The sequence below is a fragment of the Pan troglodytes genome, chromosome 3 (assembly GCF_028858775.2).
Source record: "Pan troglodytes isolate AG18354 chromosome 3, NHGRI_mPanTro3-v2.0_pri, whole genome shotgun sequence".
Classification (NCBI taxonomy): Eukaryota; Metazoa; Chordata; class Mammalia; order Primates; family Hominidae; genus Pan; species Pan troglodytes.
This window is the reverse complement of record NC_072401.2, coordinates 186,890,586-186,915,306: the sequence shown is the minus strand read 5'-3', so window position 1 is coordinate 186,915,306 and position 24,721 is coordinate 186,890,586. Positions and strand designations below refer to the sequence as shown.

General features: G+C 38.5%; 1 protein-coding gene across 17 annotated transcripts in view; it reads right to left on the bottom strand.

Moving 5' to 3' along the window:
- Positions 1-24,721, bottom strand: part of SNX25 (sorting nexin 25) — a 190,402-nt gene that overhangs the window by 96,208 nt on the left and 69,473 nt on the right. For all 17 annotated transcript variants that reach the window (XR_010156373.1, XR_010156374.1, XR_010156376.1 and 14 more), the window contains 3 exons: positions 16,924-17,140; positions 11,407-11,579; positions 8,846-9,032 (listed from right to left, as the gene is read on the bottom strand). Coding sequence is in view for 13 of the 17 variants with exons in the window: in XM_054683529.2 (XP_054539504.1) it covers positions 8,846-9,032; positions 11,407-11,579; positions 16,924-17,140 (577 nt within the window). In the remaining 4 variants the exon portion in view is untranslated. The remainder of the gene's footprint in view (positions 1-8,845; positions 9,033-11,406; positions 11,580-16,923; positions 17,141-24,721) is intronic.

The following is a 24,721-nucleotide window of genomic DNA, read 5'->3' as shown; positions in this document are numbered from 1 at the left end:
GGTATATTCTGAAGTCAATGAACTTTTCTCATAAAACTGAAAGATCTTTTAGAGTATTTTTCATAAACAGCCTCACATTTTGAATTTTTTTGGAACTAAATTTATATTCATTCATTCTTTTCATAAAAATCTGCCAGGATTCTTTTTGTTTTATATATTATGATTTTTCATCTCCTTGTCCACCCACAACTAACCTTTTCCTTGGCAGTTTATATGTGCTCACTGATTGCTGACATGATGTATTAGTTTGTATGGAGGTACACTTGATTTCTTATTTCATGTTCCTTTACAACATAATCCTATTTCACTGCTCATGAGTCACAATGTATTTTCAGAATCACTGTTCAAAACACTGAACATTCAAATAATTTAAGTTCTTCAAAGAAGCATGCTATTTTAAGAATTTTCATGTTTTAATACATTATCTTCATGTGCAAGCAGACCTGAACTAATTCAAAGAAAAAAATCCATTCCTTTAATAGCTAAAGAGAAAATAAGCAAAATAGAAAGCTCCATCAGTAACCCACTTTATTGTTAATTGCAATCTTTTACATTAATTAATTAATTATGCCCCTTTCCTCTTGCTTTATCCTAGTAAAACAGAAACCACCACCTTAATCTCATGTATTATCTATGTATTAGATAAAAAGTCTTCTTTTCTTCTCCAAGCTAAATAATCCTTAATCGTTTGAATTTTAAACCTTTCAGCCATTACTAAAATTCCCTCTCTACTATTTTCAGATTCTCCATGTTGATCTTCAAATGAGGGGTCAGAAATAAACAAATCCAGAACTGAAACATCGAATAAAGACTAGATTGGTGGTAAATAAAATTATGGCAGTAATAGGCTGCTCTGATTTTCTTTATCACTACCTGCCTCTCTGGCAGTCTATCACTGTCCTAATAATAGCTGTCAACACTTCTGATGGTATTATTTGTCCTCTGTGCAAAGGTTTAGTGCCAGCCGAGACTCACAAACAGTAAAGGGTTATCTCCACACTTGAAGAAAACCCCCAAAAGTTAGAGCCCTGTGTCACTGCTGTTTTCTGCCCACCTGGCTAGCAAGTCACCCAGCCTTAAATATGGGATTTGAAGTCAGGCCGACCTCAGTTCAAATCCCAGCTCTGTTGTTTATTATCTATGGGATCCTGGGCAAGTCAGTTTACTTTCTACAACCCTAAGAAGGAAAAAAATACTACCTAATTCATATGCTTGTTATAATGATCAAGAAAGATGATAATTATTAAGAATCCAACACTGTGCTTAATACATAATAGATATTCAACACATGGTAGCTTAAAAAACAAAGTTTTCTCCTCTTGAGTATTTGCTTGGCATCTCTTTAACTTTGGCAAAGAGTTCGAGTCCAGGAAAGCTGCATGTTTCTCATGCTTGTGTGGGAAGTAGAGCTATTCTGCCTCACTAAACTATCCATGTGCTATGGCAGCAAAAATGGCTGCTTGCATATCCCATATCCATTCTTCCTGCTTTCTAAGTAATAGAATCCTCTATTTTTTAACTGGGTCTAAGGCTGCCCAGAATAAAATTACCCATTATATCTCAAATGTTCTGACCAATAAAATAAAAGCAGAAATACCATGCAGTAGTTTCCAGAAAGGTCCTTAAAAGACAGCCAGTGTTGGCTGGGCATGGTGGCTCACGCCTGTAATCCCAGCACTTTGGGAGGCAGAAGCGGGTGGATCATGAGGTCAGGAGTTCGAGACCAGCCTGGCCAATATGGTGAAATCCTGTCTCTACTAAAGATACAAAAATTAGCCAGGCATGGTGGGGCGCACCTGTAGTCCCAGCTACTCAGGAGGCTGAGGCAGAAGAATCGTTTGAACCCGGGAGGTGGAGGTTGCAGTGAGCTGAGATTGCACCACTGCATCCCTGCCTGGGTGACAGAGCGAGACTCCATCTCAAAAAAAAAAAAAAAAGGCCGTGTATAACCTTTGTCATCTTTTTTCCTTGCCTTTAACCTGCTTGCTGGAATTAGGATATGATGGGTGAAATTCTAGAATCCACCCTGGACCATGAAGACTCTGGACTATACTCTCAGGATGGCAGAGCAGTGAGCTGGAAGGAGTCTGGGTCCTTGAGAAGGATGGAGCCCCCACACCACAAGTCCTGGACTGCCTGCTTTACTATTCAGCCTTAACAAAGAAGGAAATCCTGCCATTGGCAACAATGTGGATGAACCTGGAGGACACTGCGCTAAATAAAATAAGCCAAACACTGCATCATCTCACGTACATGTGGAATCTAAAACAGCCCAACTCCAAAAAGCAGAGAGTAGAATGGTGGTTACCAGAGGCTGAAGGCGGGAGGGAGATTGGAAGATGCTGGTTAAAGCGTACAAAGGTGAGTAACTTCTGGAGAGCTAACACACAGCATGGTGACTATAGTTGGTAATACTGGGTATGATACACTCGAAATTTGCTAAGAGTTGATCCTAGGTGTTCTCACCACACACAAAAAATGGTAACTATGTGAGGTAATTGATATGTTAATTAGCTTGCTTGTGGTAATCACTCCACAATGTGTACATACATCAAATATCAGCCAGGCATGGTGGCTGACCCCTGGAATCCCAGCACTTTGGGAGGCTGAGGCAGGAGAGAGGATCCCTTGAGCCCAGAAGGTCAAGGCTGCAGTGAGCTGTGATTGCACCACTGCGCTCCAGCCTGGGTGACAGAGAGAGACCCTGTCTCTAAATAAATAAATGACACTGTACACCTTAAATATACAGAATTTTTATTGGTCACGTGTATCTCAATCAATCTGGGGAAAAAACTGCTATACTTTGGATGCCATCATTATTTGGGAGGTTTTTGGTAACCTTCAGCTGAACTGGATCCTAACTAATTTAAGTACCTCCAATCTATTCATGGGTTTAAGCCAGTGGCTCTCAACCAGGTGCAGCTTTTCCCCCTAAGACACTTGGCAATGTCCGGAAGCATTTTGTTTGTCGCAACTGTAGGGGTACAGCAGAATACCACTGGCATTCAGTGGGTAGCGGCAAGGCATACTGCTAAAAATTCTACAGTAAACAGAACAACCTCCCACAATAAAGAATTATCTAGCCCCAAGTGTCAATTTTACCAAGGTTGAGAAACCTTAGGTTAAAAATGTCTCTCAGGAAGGTCAGTGAGAAAACACCCTTTGTTCATTGCAATAAACGTGGTAAAAGAATGAGGTATCCCGATCAGTCAATATTCTCCTCAACAGAGTTTCCATATATCTCAAATAGTACAACCAGTTTTCAAATAATTAGGGTGCAATGAATTATACAACAGGATGTCTAGTCAAGACTTCAGATGGGAAGCAGGTGGAAGAATACTCCATTTACAAGAGAATCTCAATATTAGTTGCACGTTACGATCACCAGGGGAGCTTTTTAAAAATCCTGATGCCCGGATTCCCCTCCAGACCAATTACATAAAAATTCCTAGGGGTGAAGCCGAGGCACCTATTTGTGGAAGAGCAAACCATTTAAATTCATTAGCACACAGTTTACAAATGCACTGCAGGATTACACAATGCAGGCAGCAATGGATGTTTTCCTGGGCCACAAGCCGTCCGCGCATTTATAAGAGGTTCTGAAAGGGCAAACCTTTCATTTCTACTGTAATGTTTGCTTTGACCCCACTTTATCTTGAAAACAAGGGAACACTCAGTCTATTCTCTAGTTTAATGGCAATTGTGAGTTTCACTAACGGATGCACCTTCATTCTGAGCTCTGGTTGGCCTTCCTTGATTGTGGCATCCCTCATCACCTACACCAACTGTGGGAAACCCATCCAGGTGCCCTTTAATATCCGGAAACAAGGTGGCATTCACATTTTTGGCTCTTGTGCTATTAGCAGAGTCAGTCACTGCTCCTACCAGAAAACCATGGAAAATTCAAAATATCACACCAGTATAGCCACCACATCTTCACTTCAACATCCTGCATCCAGAAAAGAAGACAAAGGAAAAGCTACAAAAGCTAGTGGAATATACAACTTACTTTTTTAAAAGGTCTCAGTGGTTCTGACATACAGCCTAGGTTAAAACCACAAATTTAGTATATTTGAAGGATGCATTTCTAGTTCTACTGTGAAAGCACTTCATACTGATTCAGAAAATAACCAAACTATTCCAGAACTACAAATATCACCTTCAAGGTTTTTTGTGTTTGTTTTTAGCGCATTCCGCCCTAACAGAGTTGAATGACTTTATTTCCTTTAGAAAATACGCATCTCTCAAATATGTAAAAAATAAAAGTGGATAGGTACATCAACTGCTTAGTCTAAATAAAACACATTACCTGCCTCAGGCAGCCTATCCCAAAATTGTATTAAGAGCAATTTGAAGATAGTAATGTAAAACACCAATAAAGTCAGATAGCAGAGTACTATAATTGTACCAGAAAAACAACAGAAGAGCTCAGTCTATGAATTAAGAAAACAGTTCCAGGCCGGGCACGGTGGCTCACACCTGTAATTCCAGCACTTTGAGAGACCGAGGCGAGTGGATCACTTGAGGCCAGGAGTTCAAGACCAGCCTGGCCAACATGGCAAAAATTAGGCGTGCTGGCGTGTGCCTGTAGTCCCAGCTACTTGGGAGACTGAGGTGGGAGGATCGCCTAAACCCGGAGGCAGAGGTTGCAGTGAGCTGAGATCGCTTATAAAAGGATGCAACCTAATTAAATCTGAGAATGTATCCCTTTTGCCTCTAATAGACTAGTCACCTGTCAAGCTCGATTATCTAATCCAAATACCTCCAAGTGCCCTTCCCACTGACTCTGCAAACTCTGCTGGAAACACAAAGCCTAGTAGTAAGAAGGAAGACAGAGGAATATACAACATACAGAACAGGAATAGTGCACAAAAGGAATGCACCTTCCTGGTGCCTGTGTCCCATCACTCCTTGGCAGCGGTGGGTACGCTGTGGCAGGAGGCCATACTAGGAAGAGGTTAGGAACTGCAACATTTTATTTTACTCTCACTTGTAAACAGTCACTGACAACGTCACTGAAGATGCTCAACGGTCACTCAAAAGGCATCCTTTAAATGGCAGACAATCCAACTTGCCCATGGACTGGTGAAAGGATAAAATGTGCTATATTCATACCATGGAATGTTATTCAGCCAAAAAAAGGAATGGAGCACTGATACATTATACCATCCAAATGAACCTTGGAAACATAATGAGTGAAAGCAACCAGACACAAAAGGCCACATACTACATGATTCCATTTATATGAAATGTCCAGACTAGGCAAATCCATAGAGACAGAAAGCAGATTGGTGGTTGCCAAGGGCTGGAGGGAGGGAAGGAATGGGGAGTGACTGCTAGTGGGCACAGGGTTTCTTTTTAGGGTGATGAAAATATTCTGAAATTACACAGTAGTGACAGTCAGAGTCTCTGAATACACCAAAACCACGGAATTGTACACTTAAAGGTGCTGAATTCTATGGTACGTGAATTATGTCTCATTTTCAAAAGGTATTCTTCAGTTTAGCACTTCCACTGCCTCTTAAGTCCCTCAGTGCTCAAGACCAAAGGGCCTGCTTCCCAGGGCACCCAGGTGCTATCCCTTTCATCTTGCCCTATTTATGACGTCAAGAGGAAGTGATCTTTGAGAAAGATTAAGGGCTCACACTATTTTTGTTTCATCACATAGTAGAAGGGAAAGGAAAAACATAAAATCAGAACTTCAGTGTAATCTTTGGTCAATCAAGTTAAGGCAATCCATGATGTGCCTACTGCAATAAAAGTAAGCTGTTCAATCATCCTGGGGCAGTGTACACCATAGTTTTATTGTTTTTTATTGTAGAGACGGGGTTTCGCCATGTTCCCCGGGCTGGTCTTGAACTGCCAGGCTCAAGCAATCTGCCCTCCTCAGCCTCCAAAAGTGCTGGGATTTTTTTTTTTTTTTGAGCTACTTCTTTATCTACCAGATGATGAACTGTATATAGTATTTAAATAGTTCTGAATCTTTGGCTGGTACATTTTGAAGAAGATAAACCATTAATTCTTATCAAGATTCATTCATCTTACAATACAGGAACTGTGTTAAGATACAAAATAACAGATGGTGCTAAGAACCAGTGGTAGATCATTCAAAATAACTAGTTCTGATTTTTAAAAAATCAGGAGCTCGCCTGTAGTCCCAGCTACTTGGAAGGCTGAGGGAGAGGACTGTTTGAGCCTAAGAGTTTGTTTCCAGTGTGGGCAACACCGCAGGACCTTGTCTCTTAAAAAACAACAACAACAACAACAACAACAACAACAAAAAACTCTGATGCCTTTCTGTTTCCTCCATTAACTATTAAATACATCCCTATGTGCAGTGCTGGAATCTTCAATTTGGCACACAAAATAGAACACTCATCCACAAGTCTGTAAGACAAGGAATACTGATTCTCTTAATCTGCCACTATTGACTCTAGATTGTTATCTTAAACTCACTTGGGGTTACCAAATAGTCCACACCTGCCTTTACTGTGGAACGACTATTTGGTCAAAGAAAAATGCTCAGGAATTCAATGAAGCCACAAATTATCAACATGAGTTATCTGTTCATAAACAATGTCTTAGGAAGAATTTATAATGTTGTGGGGCATAGTCATCATGTCACCTTGTCACACCATGCACAGCAAATCCAGGAACAGCAGGCACGAAAACACCAGGTAGATGAGTATTCGAGTATAGGTCTGAATAGCATCCCTACAACTAGAGTTTGGGGTGTGTGTGTGTCTGTGTGTGTGTATGTACAGTTTTAGGGAGAGGAGAGGCAACAAAGGTGTTCTACCACTGAGCTCTTTCACTTTTATAGAATGATGCTTTAAAAGGAATCGAAGGACACTATGATAAGGATGACTTGAGTGGATGTAACCTGTGAGCCTCACATAACAAACCTGGAATACTGGCTCTTGGGTTCTAGCTCAAGCATCACACTTACGAAAAAGAAATGTCTAGACTCAGACAGAAATAAAAACAAATCTATAAAGAATATCATGTAGTCTATTCAAAATTATGCATGGCAAGAGAAACATTAAATCTCCAGATATTATATCAGATATATATTATACCCAAAATTAAATTCCTTGTAAACAAATCCATTTACATTGAACTCATCATTATATATTTGAGTATATATTTGTAAATTGAACCCGTCATTATGTATTTGAGGTATGCATTTGTAAATTGAAGCTGTCATTATGTATTTGTGACACCTAGATTAACACATGACACCATGTATAAGAACACAGTGCCATCTACGTCTATGCCTCCTTAGATGGTGCTTTATTCAAATCAGAAAATTAAACAGCATGAGTCATCTTAATGTTAACCCTAGTTCAAAAGCAAATGTCACAAGTTTAAAAACCTCAACTAATTCAAACACCCAATTTCAACCAATATTTTACTTTTCCATCAGGGATTTACCAAAATTATTAATGAAAAGCAAAATGAACATATAAGAGTTTTCTTTCTTTCCCCTGTATTATCATTTGGGAACATTAAAAAGAAGGGTAGAGAAACAGAAGCCTAGAAAATTTACAAACTAGATAATACTATATAATCATACTAAATGTGTATATACTATTAAAAATACACAAAAATACACACCCCCTAAAATATCTCAGGTATAACAAGGGACACTGTGCTCCCCTATAAAAGATACTCCTATAGTATTTTCAAATGTGTTTTCTCAAAATAATTAATCTAGAACCTCTTATTCCCAAACCCAAGCCTCTGTACTGTCCAAGACAAACAAAAACCAACACAATGTTCTACTCTGTAATTTGAAACACATCTTCTCCTTCTGATGTCCTTCCAGTGCTTTTCTAAGGTAGTCATCTGAGCAGCTAAGCAGGTACTCCCGACATCTGAAGAGCTTTCAGTCTATTATAGCCTCATTACAGCTGACTCTTGAAAAACATAGGTTTGAACTGCATGAGTCCACTTACACAGGATTTTGTTCTGCCTCTGCCACCTGAGACAGTAAGACACACCCCTCCTCATTGTCTTCCTCCTCAGCATACTTCCATGTGAAGAGATGAGGATGAAGACCTTTATGATGATCTACTTCCACTTACTGCATAGTAAATATATTTTCTCTTTCTGGTTTTCGTAATATTTTCTTTTCTCCAGCTTACTTTATTGTAAGAATACAGTATATAATACATATAACACACAAGATATGTGCTAATCAACTGTTTATGTTATTAGTAAGGCTTTGGTCAACAGTAAGGTATTTAGTAGTTAAGTATTTGGAGAGTCAATTTTTTTTTTTTTTTTAGACGGAGTCTCACTCTGTCACCCAGGCTGGAGTGCAGTGGTGTGATCTCAGCTCACTGCAACCTCCACCTCCCAGGTTCAAGTGATTCTCATACCTCAGCCTCCTGAGTAGCTGGGACTACAGGCATGTGCCACCACACCCAGCTGATTTTTGTATTTTCCATGTTGGCCACGCTGGTCTTGAACTCCTGACCTCAAGTGATCCGCCCACCTCAGCCTCCCAAAGTGCTGGGATTACAGCACTTTTGAGCCACTGTGCTTGGCCCAAGTCAAATGTTATATGTGATTTTTGACTGGGGGTGGGGGCGGTGGGGAGCGTGGGTGCCCCAAATTGTTCGAGTCAACTGTATTTGAAAAACCTAATACTTTAAAAAAATTCATTCTAATTACACTGCTAAGGAGACGCTGGATAAATTTAGCTGTCACTAAATAGTAAGATTTATAGACTTGTTTTATTTCTGCTTCCCTGACAACTACTTTTTTTTTTTTTTTAACCTAACTAGGCAGGGGATGATAATCAGTAGCTGTTGCTGTGCTATAATTGAAGACCAAATACCTTAGTTGCTTCAAGAACTCCACATCAGAGTTGCTGTTAATGAGCTTGATGAAGTCCTCGTAAGAGGGGGCATAGGTGTAGGCTCTCTTGTGATGCTCATTCATTTGCTCTCTGTACGCCAGCTGGGCAAGCAGCATTTGGTTAATGTAATCTGGATTACTCAGTAACTCCACTACCGGCTTCAAGACTACAGGAAGAAGAAGAAATCGCCACTGAGAAAGGTATTCTTCTTTAAGGGAACTGTTCATATATCACATAATTGAGACTACATTTGGAAAACATTTTTCAAGTAGCCAAACAGGGGAATATCTATACAATACAATAAACAATTCAAAAATGTACACACACGCACACATACAGCTGCCTATCCCTCCAAATATGTTATCATCTATGGCTATAATCAAGTTGTCATTTTAATAAATAAGTGAAATGTAAAAGAATCATGAAGGGAAGTCATTTGGAACTTAAGTTGCTAACAAAACTATCAAAATTAAGGCCGGGCGTGGTGGCTCACACCTGTAATCCCAGCACTTTGGGAGGCTGAGACAGATGGATCACTTGAGGTCAGGAGTTTGAGACCAGCCTGGCTAACATGGTGAAACCCCAATCTCTACCAAAAACACAAAAATTAGCCATGCATGGTGGCACGTGTCTGTAATCCTAGCTACTCGGGAGACTGAGGCAGGAGAATTGCTTGAACCCGGGAGGCAGAGGTTGCAGTGAGCCGAGATCTCGCCACTGCACTCCAGCCTTGCAGACAGAGTGAGACTCCATCTCAAAAAACAAAAAACCACAAAATTACAACAACCAAAAAAACACTGATTTTTTTCTTTTATTTATTTTATAAGGCTCAATACGTTTTGACAAGCTTAGTCTGCCAAAGGATGAAAGTCAACATTCTCCCCAACTGGTTAAAACAGACCTCAGAGAGGAAGTTAAAAAGTCAATGACACTATTACAAAGCCATCCTTGTAACTTGAGATTAGAAACTTCCTCTCTTCTCTGTGGTTGGTTATAATAGCTGATGGGCACAGCTGGCTTATCTGGAGATAGTAAATGAGATAATCACTGCATCTCAAATGCAATGCTATTTGTCTGAGACTGAGATAGGGAAAGTTTCTCTCATCCTGACTAAGCATTTCCCTGGATATAGTTAACTTTTTTCTAGTAATCACATTATATTGTGGTACAGTTCCTTTTTACGTATTCCAAGTTCACAAAATTATGTACAGTCATGCGCCACATAATGACATTTTGGTCAACAACAGACTGACTATATGACAGTGGCCCCCATAAGATTATAATGAAGCTGAAAATTTTCTACCATTTAATGAGGTCAAGCTAGTGTAAAGAAACCTATTGCACTGCCAATAGTATAAAAATACAGCACATACAATTATGTACAGTGCATACTTGATAATGATGATAAATGTTATTACAAAAGAGTCAAAAAGTTTAAAAAAATTAAAAGTTCATAAAGTAAAAAAAGTTATAGTAAGCTAAGGTTAATTTATTGAAGAAAATAAAATTTTAAATAAATGTAGTGTAGCCTAAGCGTACACTGTTTATGAAGTCTGCAGTGGTGCACAGTCATGTCCTAGGCCTTCACAGTCACTCCCCACTCACTCAGAGCAACATCCAGTCCTGCAAGCTCCATTCATGGTAAGTGTCCTATATAGGTGTACTGTTGTTTATCTTTTATACCATATTTTTACTGTACCTTTTCTATACTTAGATACACAAATATCATTGTGTTACTATTGCCTACAGTATTTAGTACAGTAATATGGTATAAGGTTTATAGTCTAGGAGCAATAGGCTACACCATATTGCCTACATGTGTAGTGGGCTATCCCATGTAGGTGTGTAAGTACACTCTATGATATTTGCACAATGACATTGTCTAATGACACATTTCTTCGGACACATCCCTGTTGTTAAGCAATGCATTACTGTATACGCATTATCAATAAATCATATAGCAAAGATATTTTAAGTAAATATGCTAATCAGAATTTGACTGTGGTCAGCCATGGTTGCTCACACCTGTAATCTCAGCACTTTGGGAGGCCTAAGTGGGAGGATCACTTGAACCCAGGAGTTCAAGACTTGCCTGGGCAACATAGTAAGACCCCCATCTCTATTTTAAAAAAAAAAAAAAGAATTTGAACACACACACACACACCACACACACACACGTAATATATAAACATACATACTATGGATATTATATAGATATTATACACACATACACATACTTTCATTAATGTATATATTATTGGCCTAGATAACTCAAAAGCTATCCCAAATGAATGCTTCCCTGTGAAGAGCATAAAAACTTGTTTTCTATGTCAAAACATGCAACTTAATGGACTGTGCATTTGGCGATATGTCATATTAAAAATTTAAGTTTATCCTGAATGGCCAAATAGTTTTAGAGACATATAAACAAGATTTTGAAAATACTTCAAATCCCGTATGTTCAACAGTAAACAAGGTCTGCATGTAGCACATTAGTTTGCACACTTATTGAATTAGTGAAATCAACTGTATAAGTCTACCTTTTGTTGTGAGAATTTCTGCAAGCATTATACGTAAGCTGAGAGACTGCACATCCTTTGAGGGGAGGAGACAAAACACCAGAACCCGAGAACACGTTTGTAGAAATCTTACTTCATCATCTGAGTTCCTCAAGCATGCGTGCAACACAAAAGGTCTTGGCTGTTCTTCATGTCTAAATAAAGAGAGTGAAAAAGAAGAAGTTTCTAGAAACAATTCAATTATGTACTATTAGGTAAAAAATATTTCAGATGAGAAACACATTGGTTATAGTAACTGCCATCTCCTAAATAATCAAATTTCCTCAACCATCAACTCATCTGGAAAACTTTTGCTAAAATAAATGCAAATGCATGGCCTTTTTTGGATTTCAAATGAAATCATAACAACGAACTTCAGTAGCATCAAAGGGTCTATATAACTCCAAAATCACAGCAACAATCTAAAAAGGTACGAGTATTTATTTAGTAATTTTTAAGTCTTCTAGATGTTTTCTTAAATATGACCTGCAGCTTCATTTTTCAAAAAAACCTAACAAAGCATAAACAAGGGGTGCCAGCCTGCTTTCTGACTGGGAGATAATAGGATAAAAAGTCTACAGGTATTTCTAGTGAGCTAGAGGGTCTATAAACTCGACGTTCTCTAATTTGATGGCAAATTGTCTTCTGTGAGGCTCCAAAGTATTTTTCAACCAGTCTTGACAACCTTGGTTGTGCACTTCCCTGTACTGACTCCATCCCAGGAACATTAATTTGGAGGATCTGAGTGAAGAGGACTGGAAAACAGAACTTTCTATACTTCCCTTCCCATAGTATCTTGATAGTGATTCAAGAAAGCCTGGGATGCTGCGTTTTCTAATATATTCTAGATGAGGAGGCAAAGTATAAGAGATTTTTACAGTAACTAGTAGCTAACACTGAGAAAAAACATGAAACAGAGGGAGAGAAACATACTAGGTACTGCACAGGAAATGAAACTAGTGCATATTAGTACCTTTATGACCCATGCCTCTCAGGTGTTAACTGAAATTTATTTTGCACTGGAGACTGAAGACTAGTTTCTAGAGTGTATAACGCTAGAAAAGAAAGGTTTCCTCTGTCTTGTACAACCTGAAGGAATTCTATCCTAATGTGTAAAGCCAGCAACATGAAAAGAAATTTTTAGAATAAGCCTTTATGCATATACTGATACGCTGACTTTTTTAAAATGGCATCTTCAATTATTTTAAACTCTAGCTTTGCTGCCAGCTAGGTTGATATTTCAATATAGTAAGATTAAGATGCTACTCCTTTATCATGTCAAGCACTTTTAAAGGTAATTCTTTTTTTAAATATATATTTAGCTAATAAGCACCGGAGGAAGTTGGAAAAAAAACCACTTTTACAAGAGAAGCTTATTTAAACAATATCAAAATCTCTCTCAAACGGTACACAGTCCCTTCTCCGTTAACAGTGGAAGGCAGATAATAAAGGAGCCTGGTACTCAGACTGCCACAAGTTCCTCTCCCTCCTACAGCTAAGTTAGGGAAAATACTTCTGACTGAGCCAAAGGCCAGAGGGCTGGCCAAAGAAGCTTGATCTATGGAAGAAGGAATGGCAGATCTCTCCCTGGAATCCTTCCACTAACTCCAAGCAGGATATTCCTATGATGTCCTCTAGAAAGTGGACATCAAGTATTGCTTTAAAGCCAAGAAAGCATCACGAGGGGTGGGGCTGCTTCTGTGGCAGGAGACGTCTACTAGCCTTCTGGTGGGTTGTAGCATCAGTCTTTGCAGCATCCTTACTGTGTTCCGTGTGGATCAATCATTTGTTTGCTGTAATTCCTACTACTTACCTCTGGGTTCTCATTCCTTGAGTGAGCAAAAGGACATTAATCTTTTATTTAAAAAGTTTCAAATGTACAATGACTTAATCCTCCCACCTACACCAAAAAGTAGACATCATCACGTGTATTCTATAGATGAGAAAATTAAGATCTGAATGATTATGTGAACTGTCAAAGTCACAGAGGTAATAAAAGGTAGAAGTAACTCTCTCAAGTCCTGTTCTGTTTCAATCTCAAGTCCCAACTCTTTAAATTACACCACAATCAGAAATTACAAAGATGAAAAAGAACATTTCAGAGACAAAGAAGGAAAACACACGAATAAAAACATTCTTTTTTTCCCTCAAACTGTATGCCAGTACTCGACCAGCAAAGAAAACTATGAAATTAAAGATGCTATTGAAATAATAGTATAAAAGCAATCATTTTTAGATTTTCCCAAAACATGCTGGAGCGAGACAGATGGGACAAAGGAAGAGGAAGCAGAGGCAAGAATTAAATGTGATCTGGATTGGCTTAAAGCAGCAATAGAATGATGGCCTAGAAATAAACACAGGCTGACCGGAAAGCTGCCTCCACAAACAATTGCCCAACAGTCAACTAAAGGACGTGTTGTTTTATTAAGGCAATTTATTATTCTTTGTCTGATAGTGGCCAGTTCAATTGGGTGCTACCCAGGCTACCAAAGTCATTCTGCAGCCACTAGAGATCTGCACACTACTGGAGATTTCCAGGACAAAGCACTGTTTACCTGGGGCAGGCAGATACAGATATTTGCCATTAAACCTGGACTCACTGTCTGCCGGTCTCATTGTATGGTTTGTATAAGATGCTACACAGACAATATTAGACAATATTAGTTCTCCAGGACACAATCATCTATATGAAAAATGCCAGTGACCTACTGGTACTTTTTCAAATATCCATAATCCAGGAGAAATGTGGCAGAATTTTTTTTCTTTATTTTGTTCTTTATTTTTTATCATCAACTACAGCTTCTAGGCATAGCCCAGATGCCAGTAAAATAAATCTACCCTTGGCATAAGAAAATTAGAAGCCCAAAGAGAAGGAGCTTCTAATATTAAATCACTTTCTGTTTCTATTATTCTGATGCTTTATCCATATCTTTATATTATCCACAAAAGCAGTAATTTCAAAAGCTAGTAAATGTCTGGATGAAAAATATATTCTTATGTTGAAATTAGATAATCATAAAACCACTGAATTTTTCTAACCACTTGCTCTTCTCCCAAATCTAAACCCATCAGTTTTCTAACTGGAATAAACATTGATTTAAAATACTGTCCTCGAGCCGGGCACAGTGGCTCACTGTAATCCCAGCACCTTGGCAGGCTGAGGCAGGTGGATCACTTGAGGTCAGGAGTTCGAGACCAGCCTGGCCAACATGGTGAAACCCCATCTCTACTAAAAATACAAAATGTAGCTGGGTGTGGTGGCACATGCCTATAATCCCAGCTACTCAGGGGGCTAAGGCATAAGAATTCTTGAACCAGAGAAGTGGAGGTTGCAGTGAGCCAAGATCGCACCACTGCACTCCAGCCTGGGTAAAGAGTGAGGCTGTCTGAAAAAATAAAAATAAAAATAAAAAATTATATATACATACATATATATACACACATACACACACACACACACACACACACACACACACACAGACAGAGAAAGAGACAGACAGACAGACAGAATACTGTCCTCTTACTGGACCATCATTTAAATACTTTCAAATGAGCTTTCCCTGAATTCAAACAAGTCTTTCACAGTATTTGTCAGGTGGAACTATGGAACACTTGAAATAACGGATAGCACAGCAAATTAGCAGGTGCTTGCAGAGGTTGGTGAACACTTCGAAAGGAGAGGCTGAAGTTTTTGAGATTCTAGGAGGTAACTCAGGAGCCCTATTTCTCTCGTTTTCCTTATTAATTCACACCCCTCCCTGCTTACTGGAAGTTACTTTCTCTATAGGCAGCAGTTTTCAAAGGGTGGTCCAGAGACTCCTGGGTGTCCCCAAGATCCTTGTAGGGCATCTGGGATGTTAAAACTATAGTAAAATAAAAAGGTCATTTGTCTCATTCTTCCAAGCATAGTAGTTTCCTCAAGCTACATGATGTGAAATGGCATCATCACTCCCGTGGCTAAGGAAAAGTGTCCTGTGTACTCTTGCACTTTTAAAAATTCTTAGTTTTTAAATATCAAATATGGTAAATACCAATAGATACGATGAGTAGTGAACTGGCAAATGTTGGCTCTCCTGAGGAAAACAAAGCTCCGATTTCGATCATTTGCCCATTCCATGGTGTAAACACTCTCACCATGGCCCATTTCAAGCTCCAATCTGGTATAACTGAACTAATGGTTGGGAAGACCTGTGCACAGTTCACTCCTGCATGCCAGTACAAGCCAGCTCCAGCTCGCCACTAGATAGAACCCATAGAAATGAGCTCTTTGAAATTCTCAGAAACTTTTAAGAATGTAGAGAAATCCTGAGAACAAAAAGTCGGAGAACCACTGCTTTACCGTAATGTTTTCAAACCATGGTTTGTGACTTTTAAGTAAGAAAATAAAATTGAGTTGGTCTTAAACATTATTTTTTTAAAAAAAGTTAAAAAAAAGTGTCAAAGTTATCAGAGGTAACAAAAGTACTGTTTTATGAAACTGGGTCATAATATCAAGTGAATTTCTCACAGCGGGTCATAGTTTTTTAAAAAGTTCGCAAAATACTGGGGCAGCAAGCTGGAAAACCGTGGGCATGTCACGGCTCTGTGGATTTTGGCCTCGTAAACCTGAGGGAGGGAAGAAGAGTCACAGGAAGGGGCAATACAGCTGGGAATGGAGACCTGCTGCACAGCCGCATTCAGCAGCAAGGTCCCCTACACGAACAGCATCACAGGGCAGAAGGGGGACATCATCTAAATACTTTATCTCTTCCCTGAAAGTGAGAACAGGCCACATTAACTGTTCCCATTCCTGTTCCAACCGTGTCCATATCCACACGGGCAGAAGGCTACTCATTTCACTTAGACAGCTTTTTATGTAAATTGTTATGTACATAACAATACGAAGGGCTAACAAGCCTAAATATTAGCTACTTTCATAATGAAATTTCTCTAGTCAAAGCCCACAAGCTCCAATATGTACAACTGTCACGTATGTAACAATACAAAGGCCTAACAAGCCTAAATACTAGCTACTTTCATAATGAAATTTCTCTAGTTAAAGCCCAGAAGCTCCAATATTGAGTACCTTTGAAAATCAGTTTTCAGGATATTGTGATACAACAGAGCTCAACATAGGACTCACAAAAAGAAACATGAACCATATTTAAACGTGTCTAAATACTGTAAACTCATTCACACTGTTCATATTAGAAAACACTACATTTAAATTTTTTATTTCTAGTACTCATAATACTATAAGATCATCACAGTGCTGGCTCAGTAAAATTCATTTTACTGTTTATTTATAGAATTAATTGTATTTATAAAGTGGTTTTCCAGCATAAAGTAAAAAAAAAAAATACTCTACCAGAACATAATTATTCCCCCTTAATAAATCTACATTTTCAAGCAAGTGTCAGCAATAGGCAGAATATTCTAGAGTTTTATCTTGACTTTGACCTTTTACTCAATTAAAAAAAATTAATGCAAAAAAGGGGGTAAGTTGCTTATAACAGTTACCTGGCATTGGCAGCTTTCAGGTCACAGAAATGAGTGAGTAAAGTCCTCACAACATCATTGCAGACAACTTTAACCACATCCACGTGACTCAGTCTGTGGTGCAGCTGTCTGGCAATTTCCCAAAAGTCTTCCAAGAGCAGATGGTAAAGTTGTCCCTCATCTCTGCTGAGGTTTCCATACCAGGACAGAATGTAATCTCTATAACTGTAGTCGAACACTACCAGGAATAAACAAAGCAATGAGTAAAACAAATGAAAGAAGCAAACACCAAGACTGCATTTCTACTGGAAACTGGCCACCTACTATTTAATATTCACTGTTTAAAATTAAAGAGAGGAGAAAACAGAACTCATGAGAATTCCTAAGTCTTTTAAAACGAAAGATTCTCATCTAACTAGAACGTTTAGGTATGGTGACCATGTCCTAAATTTCCCTACAGAGCCCTATTTTAAAATATTCTATCTTGGTGCCAAACTACCTAAATTTATTAAAAAATCAGAGCATCTTATGTAGTGGCAATACACTTATGAAGTGTACCTGATATCAATCTATTGCCTCTTTGCTCCGAGTTCAGCTTTTTTGCCCTGCTTTATGATACTGGAGCTGGGCCCTGCAAACACCATCAGTTTCTTTGCCCGCTGGCATGACGTTAAGTCTGTCAGTAGCACATGCTGGAGGGCAACTGGAGGAGGAAGGGGCTGCTCTCCCCAGTTCCCGTGTGTTCTTCTCTGACTGTTCCTGCCACATTTAGCAGCAGGCATGGCACCCGATGGTGTTCACCCCAACAGCAAGTTCCAATGCCATCCACAGGGCAGCTTCCCACAGAATTCTGCTGGCATCCTATGGGTGGCTCTCCCTCACCAGTGGTATCTGCTCAAGCTTCTTCACCATCAACTGGGCCAAGGTTGTGCCTTCTCCAAGGCCTGGATCTCAACCCAAGGGTAAAGAAGGAAACTTCTGCCAAATTTTTTCTGTCCTAAGGTTCTCTGCCTCAGTCCTAGCGGGAATGGCTGCTCCCTATATCTGCCCTTCCTTATTCTTTAGTGTTCTCTTTACTCCTTAGTACTTAATCCCATATTGTACATTAATAATTATTTATATTTAACTTTCTCTGTTCAATTACAGTGTGGTTTCTGTCTCCTAACAAGACCTCAACTAATCTAGGAAGAATCCCATAAATCAGTCTTAGATATCACACTAGGCTCAGCCCCTGTGGCCAGTCGCCTTCTTTGGAAGATTTCTAGTGCCTATGTTCTTAATTCTGCACCTTGGAATTAGGAAAGCCTAGCCATAGATCAGTGCTATCTAATTTGAATATGAGAGCCACATATGTAAGTTTTAAGTTTTCTAGAAGACACATTAAAAAAGTAAAAAGACACCACAACAAAAAGCTCATAAAAAATAAGATAAACAATAAAAATAAAAAAGTAAAAACAGGTAAAATTCACTTTAATAATATATCCATTTAACAAAATATATATAAAATATTATTTCAAAATGTAATCAATATTTAAAACTCACATTTTTGAAATAAAATACTTTGCTTTTTTTCGTACTAAGCTCTGTAATCTGGTTTATATTTTATTCTTTCAGTAATCTCAATTTGGACTAGCCACATTTGGGGTGCTCTATAGCCACTGTCTAGTGGTTACCGTGTTGGACAGCACAGTTTCTAAAGCCTATTTAGAAAGAAGGTGAAGCCAGTGTGATGTTTGCAAGAAGCTAGGTCTTTTGAAAAATAAAATATTAGTGGGCTTGGTGGTGACTCCCCACAGGGCCCCAAGGGAGAAAAACATTTAGCTACACAATCCTGCTCCAACTCGAGGGTACCAAGGTTATTTTTTTATCACTTCTTGTTTCTCAGAGGTTTTTTTTTTTTTTTCACTTTTCAAACACTGTTAGATTTGGCTTAATTGCAGATGTCATTTCAGATAAATAATTTATCCTCCTGCTTTTCTTTGCTTGTCTGCACACTACTTTATCCCTGGGAATCCTACGTGAACCAGATCTACTTCACAATTCCCTACGAACAACTAACCTATACGTGTCAAATAATTTTTTAGCCTAGAATTTGGGGTTCATTTTATACATCTTGGCCACTACACACCAAATTAGAAGCTTCAGAATAATAAATTGGCTGGGCACAGTGGCTCATTCCTGTAATCCCAGAACTTTGGGAGGCCAAGGTGGGAGAACACTTGAGCCCAGGAGCTTCAGACCAGCCTGGGCAGCATGGCAAAACCCCATCTCTACAAAAAATACAAAAATTAGCCGGGTGTGGTGGTGGACGCCTATATTCCCAGCTACTTGGGGCTGAGGCGGGAGGATCATTTGAGCCTGGGAGGTGGAGGTTGCAGTGAGTCAAGACAGCGCCACTGCATTCCAGCCTGGGTGAGCAAGCAAAACCCTGACTCAAAAAAAAAAAAAAAAAAAGAAATTTAGGTGAGCTCTCTTGGGGGAGGGATTGGAGGGTGGGGAGAGGGAGAGTCATTTTTCTTAGAAAACTGAATGGCAATGGAATCACATATTTGCAAGTGCCCACAGGTCAAAGGAAGCACAATTTTGGTATTAATATTCTATGATGGCTTTTTTCATGGTTGAAATATCAACCATGGAAGTATATTCAATGTTTTTTCACATTTCCAGTATTTTTGCAATTCAGCTTTATAGCAATTTATAAAACAGCATTTTAAATTTCATAACTCAAAAACATGCAATAGCATTAAGATTTTTGTTCACAAACAATGACACAAAGGTTTAGATAAATTTTTAGAGTGATTCCAGCAGCCTCAGTTGTAGGGATAAGATAACTGTGCCTTCCAGCTGAGAACAATTAATTGCCAAAGACAGAAAAAAGATCTATCTCAATCTTTTACTACTCAGCAAATAAAATTTATAGAGGGCTTCTAGTATGTAAGGTGGAATCAATATCCGTATCACTAAGCACTGGACACAAAAAGGAAGGTAAAACAAAAGCAAAACCAGAAAACAAGGCATATGAAACTCTCAGTCATGTTCTGCTCATTTTCAGATATTAATTTGAACCTATGGTTGTTATGTTTTCTAGATTTTGCAAAAAGTAGCTACATCTCATCCCTAATGGTACTATTCCATTAAGGAAAAACAGCGGAAATGGTTTCTGACCCAGATGAAACTGCAAAAACAGGAATGGGTTGATCCTATAATCTCATTTATTGGCAACAAACAAATAGACCACAGTTCCTACATAGTAAGTGAGTTTCGTCCCTTCAGGAAATTGAGGCTCAAAGAAGTGAAGTAACTTGCTCAAAGAGGTAGCAAAGTCAAGACTCCTACCTGCCAATCACTCTTTCTACTCAGCACACTGTAGTCCTGCACATAGGTGAACAAGATAAGCTGCATGAGTAAAAGATAGGCAAAACCTAAAATAGCATCCTCGTCCACTAGATATCCAGTTTGTTTAAAACACATTTACATGAAAAAATATATGTAAAAGGCTGTACTTTGTAAAACTGCTGTACAAGACACAAGCAGAACCAACGAGTGAGGCCAGGTGCGGTGGCTCACACTTGTAATCCCAGCAATGACACCTCTCTTCAAGCTAAGTATCAAAAAACTATACATAACTTAAATATAAAAAGTACGGGCTGGGTGTGGTGGCTTACGTCTGTAATCCCAGCACTTTGGGAGGCTGAGGCAGGCAGATCACCTGAGGTCAGGAGTTCCAGACCAGCCTGGCCAACGTGGTGAAACCCTGTCTTTACTAAAAATACAAAAATTAGCCGTGCATGGTGGCAGGTGCCTGTAATCCCAGGTACTCCAGAGGCTGAGACAGGAGAATCACTTGAACCCAGGAGGCGTAGGTTGCAGTGAGCCGAGATTGTGCCACTGCACTCCAGCCTGGGCGACAGAGCAAGGCTCTGTCTCAAAAAAAAAAAATAAGAAAACAAAGCCATGATTCTAAATATACATTATATAACCATATAAACTAATTTACACAAGTACACATATCAACAAAATACTTTAAAACATACCCTACGGGTCAACTTAAGGAGACAGAGAAATTCGTAACCATAAAATTATTTCATGGCTTTTATTAAGAAATAAACATTCAAGATCAAGACGCCAACTAAAGAAAAAAAAAGAAATATACAGAAACAATACAATTAATCACAATGAGAAATGAAAGAACACTTATCCTCACTACCAGGCAAAAAAATCTTTCTTCTAAAGGCATGATAACAACCACCACAAATTCAGGTGCTATTATCATTCAAGTATATCTAGTTTTAGAACTGCTCTCAAAGAAATGAGTAGGTAAAAAGGAGGCCACTGGAGATGAGAGAGAATGAAGTAACATGATTGGAACTTTAGTTTTAGTTAGGTTAACCTGAAAACAGGATTTAGGGTAACAAAGTAGAGAAAAACTATAGATGAGGACACAAGTTAAAAGGCTCCCGCGTTAGTCTAGACAACAGGATGTTAGGTAATCGCTACCCACAAATTTTCAGAACAAGGAATGAGCTAAGTAAACAGTATAAGAAAGAGAGCTTCAAGAGGGCCATTTTTTCCACCCTTGCCTTTTCCCCTGAGCAATTTAGAAATGCAATTCAGAGATACATGTCCTGCCCATGAGGTAGAGCCCCATGATCATGAAAGTCCACGCCTGGGTCTCTTAGAACAAAGAGACAGTCCTCATTCAACCAGAAACTTGTCTAATGACAATGATAAACAACAACAGCAACAATTCTATTGTTCATTTAGATGGTCTTTTATGGTTTGTAAAGTTTTAAAATGCAATGCAAAGTTATCTTCTGGAAAGATTTGGGGTTATTAGTTTATGTGATTGATAGAGCTATTTATTTATCCAACAAAAAAAAAGTATACATATTGCATGTCACTGGGAGAAAAGCATGAACTAGAATTCGATGAGTTGAGCTTTCTAAAGGGTGGGAAAAGTCATGTGAGCCTTGCTTCCTCTGTGCCACCATCTAATTTCCAGGCAGCCAGACATCTGGAACAGCCATACGGCGGGCCTTGGAAAAAAGACTACCACATAAAGTTTGCCTTATCTAGGACCTGTTCCAAAGCTGTTAAAAGTTCTATATAAAAGTTCTGTTCTCCATAAAATTTCTGTTATACTTTGACAATGACCTTGCAGTATCTTCTGCTGTCATGATTGTTTTCAAGTTATGACCCTGTGTATAACAATTACTTATAGGCATATTTACCACTGAAATTCAGAAAAGCATTAAGAGCCAATTAAAACTAGCTGAAATGTGCTCACTTTGAAATGTATATGTAGGCTGGGCATGGTGGCTCACACCTGTAATCCCAGCACTTTGGGAGGCCAAGGCCGGTGGATCACCTGAGCTCAGGAATTCAAGAAAAGCCTGGTCAACATGGTGAAACCCCATCTCTACTAAAAATACAAAAATTAGCCGGGCATGGTAGCTCATGCCTGTAGTCCCAAGCAACTCGGGAGACTGAGGCACGAGAATCACTTGAACCCGGGAGGCGGAGGTTACAGTGAGCTGAGATCATGCCACTGCACTCCAGCCTCGGCAACAGAGTAAGACTTGGTCTCAAAAAAAAAAAAAAAAAAAAGAAAGAAAAGAAAAGAAAAGAAAAAGTCTGAAATGTACATGTAACATTAATTGCAAAAAATGAGGGTAACGGTATTTAATTCTAAGATATTCAGACAGTGGGTTCTTTTGTGTGCAACGTCTGGGGTTTTGTTGTTTTTCGGAGTTTTCTGTGTGGCAGACAGGGTCTTTTATAAGACAGTCTGAGGTCAGCATCCCCAAGGTCTTGAAAAAGAATTATATTTTCAATTCAAGAACTTTCAATTTAACATTGAACACACCACTGAACAAATAGCATGTACTCAATAATTATACAATTAAATTATCTGGTCCTCATTAGAGATGGTTTAGGGCAGGCTAGTGAAAATTAGGCAATAGATCTACTGAGATTTAATAGTAAGTCAAAAAGATTTTTAGAAGTCTTCTTTTTCCTATCTTCTGTCAGTCTTCTGGTAAATGTAGCTTTTGGAGAAACTTCTGAAGCTATCTGGTACAGAAGGGTAACTGTTCTGCCTTCTCAAAAAGAAGAGTTCATTCATATTAGATCTGAACCCCTAAAATATAGTTTTACATTTTAAACTGGCTAACAAAACAGAGCAGTCATATGCTTTGATCACTTTCCTCAAGTGTGCCATTTAACTTCCAGCATTTGTAGCTCTAGTATTTCATATTGTTCCACAGAAAGCTGGAGTATATTATTTTGCTCTGCATTTTTGACTATTACTTCTTTCTTCTTTGTAATTCAATCTGTAAAGACTTAAATCCTAACTTATACTGAGCTACAACACAAGCACAAATTTAGTGACAAAAATATCTACACACAAACATGTAGAACATGTATACATGCAGACACACACACATGCCTTATGTGGTACTTAACTCTTTAAATGTTTTTAAATTACATACTCTAAAAGCAATAAAATAGATATATAAAGATAAAATGGTACCATAATGTTCTCTAGTTTAAATTAGCTTCCAAGGAGGAGATTTTTAGGTAAGTATTTCATAAGCATTTAGTATAACTGAACTCAAATTACTACAGCCTTAACAAGTATATTGTTTAATGTTTTGCAAATGTACAGAGACCCTCAATTTGATTAATATTAAATCTATTATAGCTAGTTAATAACATTCTGAATTCCAATTAAATATATTGGTGCCGGGTTTAGAAATGTAAATCAAACCACTCCAGAGATGCAAATTATAACCACTAAAGATTTTCTACATGCTGATGAAACCTCTTAGTCTTCTCAATATACATTTCTAGATTCTAATTCTCCATAAAATTAACTGGTCAAATTTTTCTTGGAAGGTGATTCTAGTTTTGTTTGTTGTTGTTGTTGCTGTTGAAGAACTACTGCCAAATGCATGAATTTTACTCCCAATAACTAACTTTCTAGCAGCTACTAGCTCTCCTTTTGTTTATATAATGCTGAACTTCAGCAGCTTTTCCCTGAAAACCACTTTAAAGCAAAGGACAGGTAAAAAAAAAATTGTGAACATTAAGAATGTGGTTAAAAAAAAGAAAAAAAAAAGCAAAGTATAATAAACTGAAACGCTTACCCAAAGGCTTTGGAAAACATTTTCCTTTCAGAAGAAATCACTGAATAGAAATTAGCTTCAGGATAATGTTTTTGCCAAGTAAGCCTCAACCCTTATCCTGTCTTTTTTTTTCCCCACAAGTACTTCTGAAACAAACTGGTCTAAAATAAAGGTCACGTCTAAGTACAGAGAAATTTCTAAGTCTTCAAAAACTAAAGAGACACTCATGTTCATAGCAGCATCAATTACAATAGCCAAAAGGTGGAAAGCAACGCAAGTGTCCACTGATGAGTGAATGGATAAACAAAATGTGGCACGCACACACACACACACACACACACACACACACACGCAATGGAATATCATTCAGCCTGAAAACGGAAGGAAATCCTGTCACATGCTACAATATGGATGAAACCTGAGGACATTAAGTAAAATAAGCCAAACACAAAAAGACAAATACTATATGATTCCACTTAGGTAAGATACTTAGAGTAGTCAAATTCATAGGGACAAAAAGTAGAACAGTGGTTACCAGGGGCTGGAGGAAGAGAAAGGGGTTGTCACTTAATAAGTAAAGAGTTTCAGTTTTGCAAGATGAAAACAGTTCTAGAGATTGGTTGCATGATAATGTGGATGTACTTGACATTACTGAACTAAGGCCGGGTGCGGGGGCTCATGCCTATAATCCC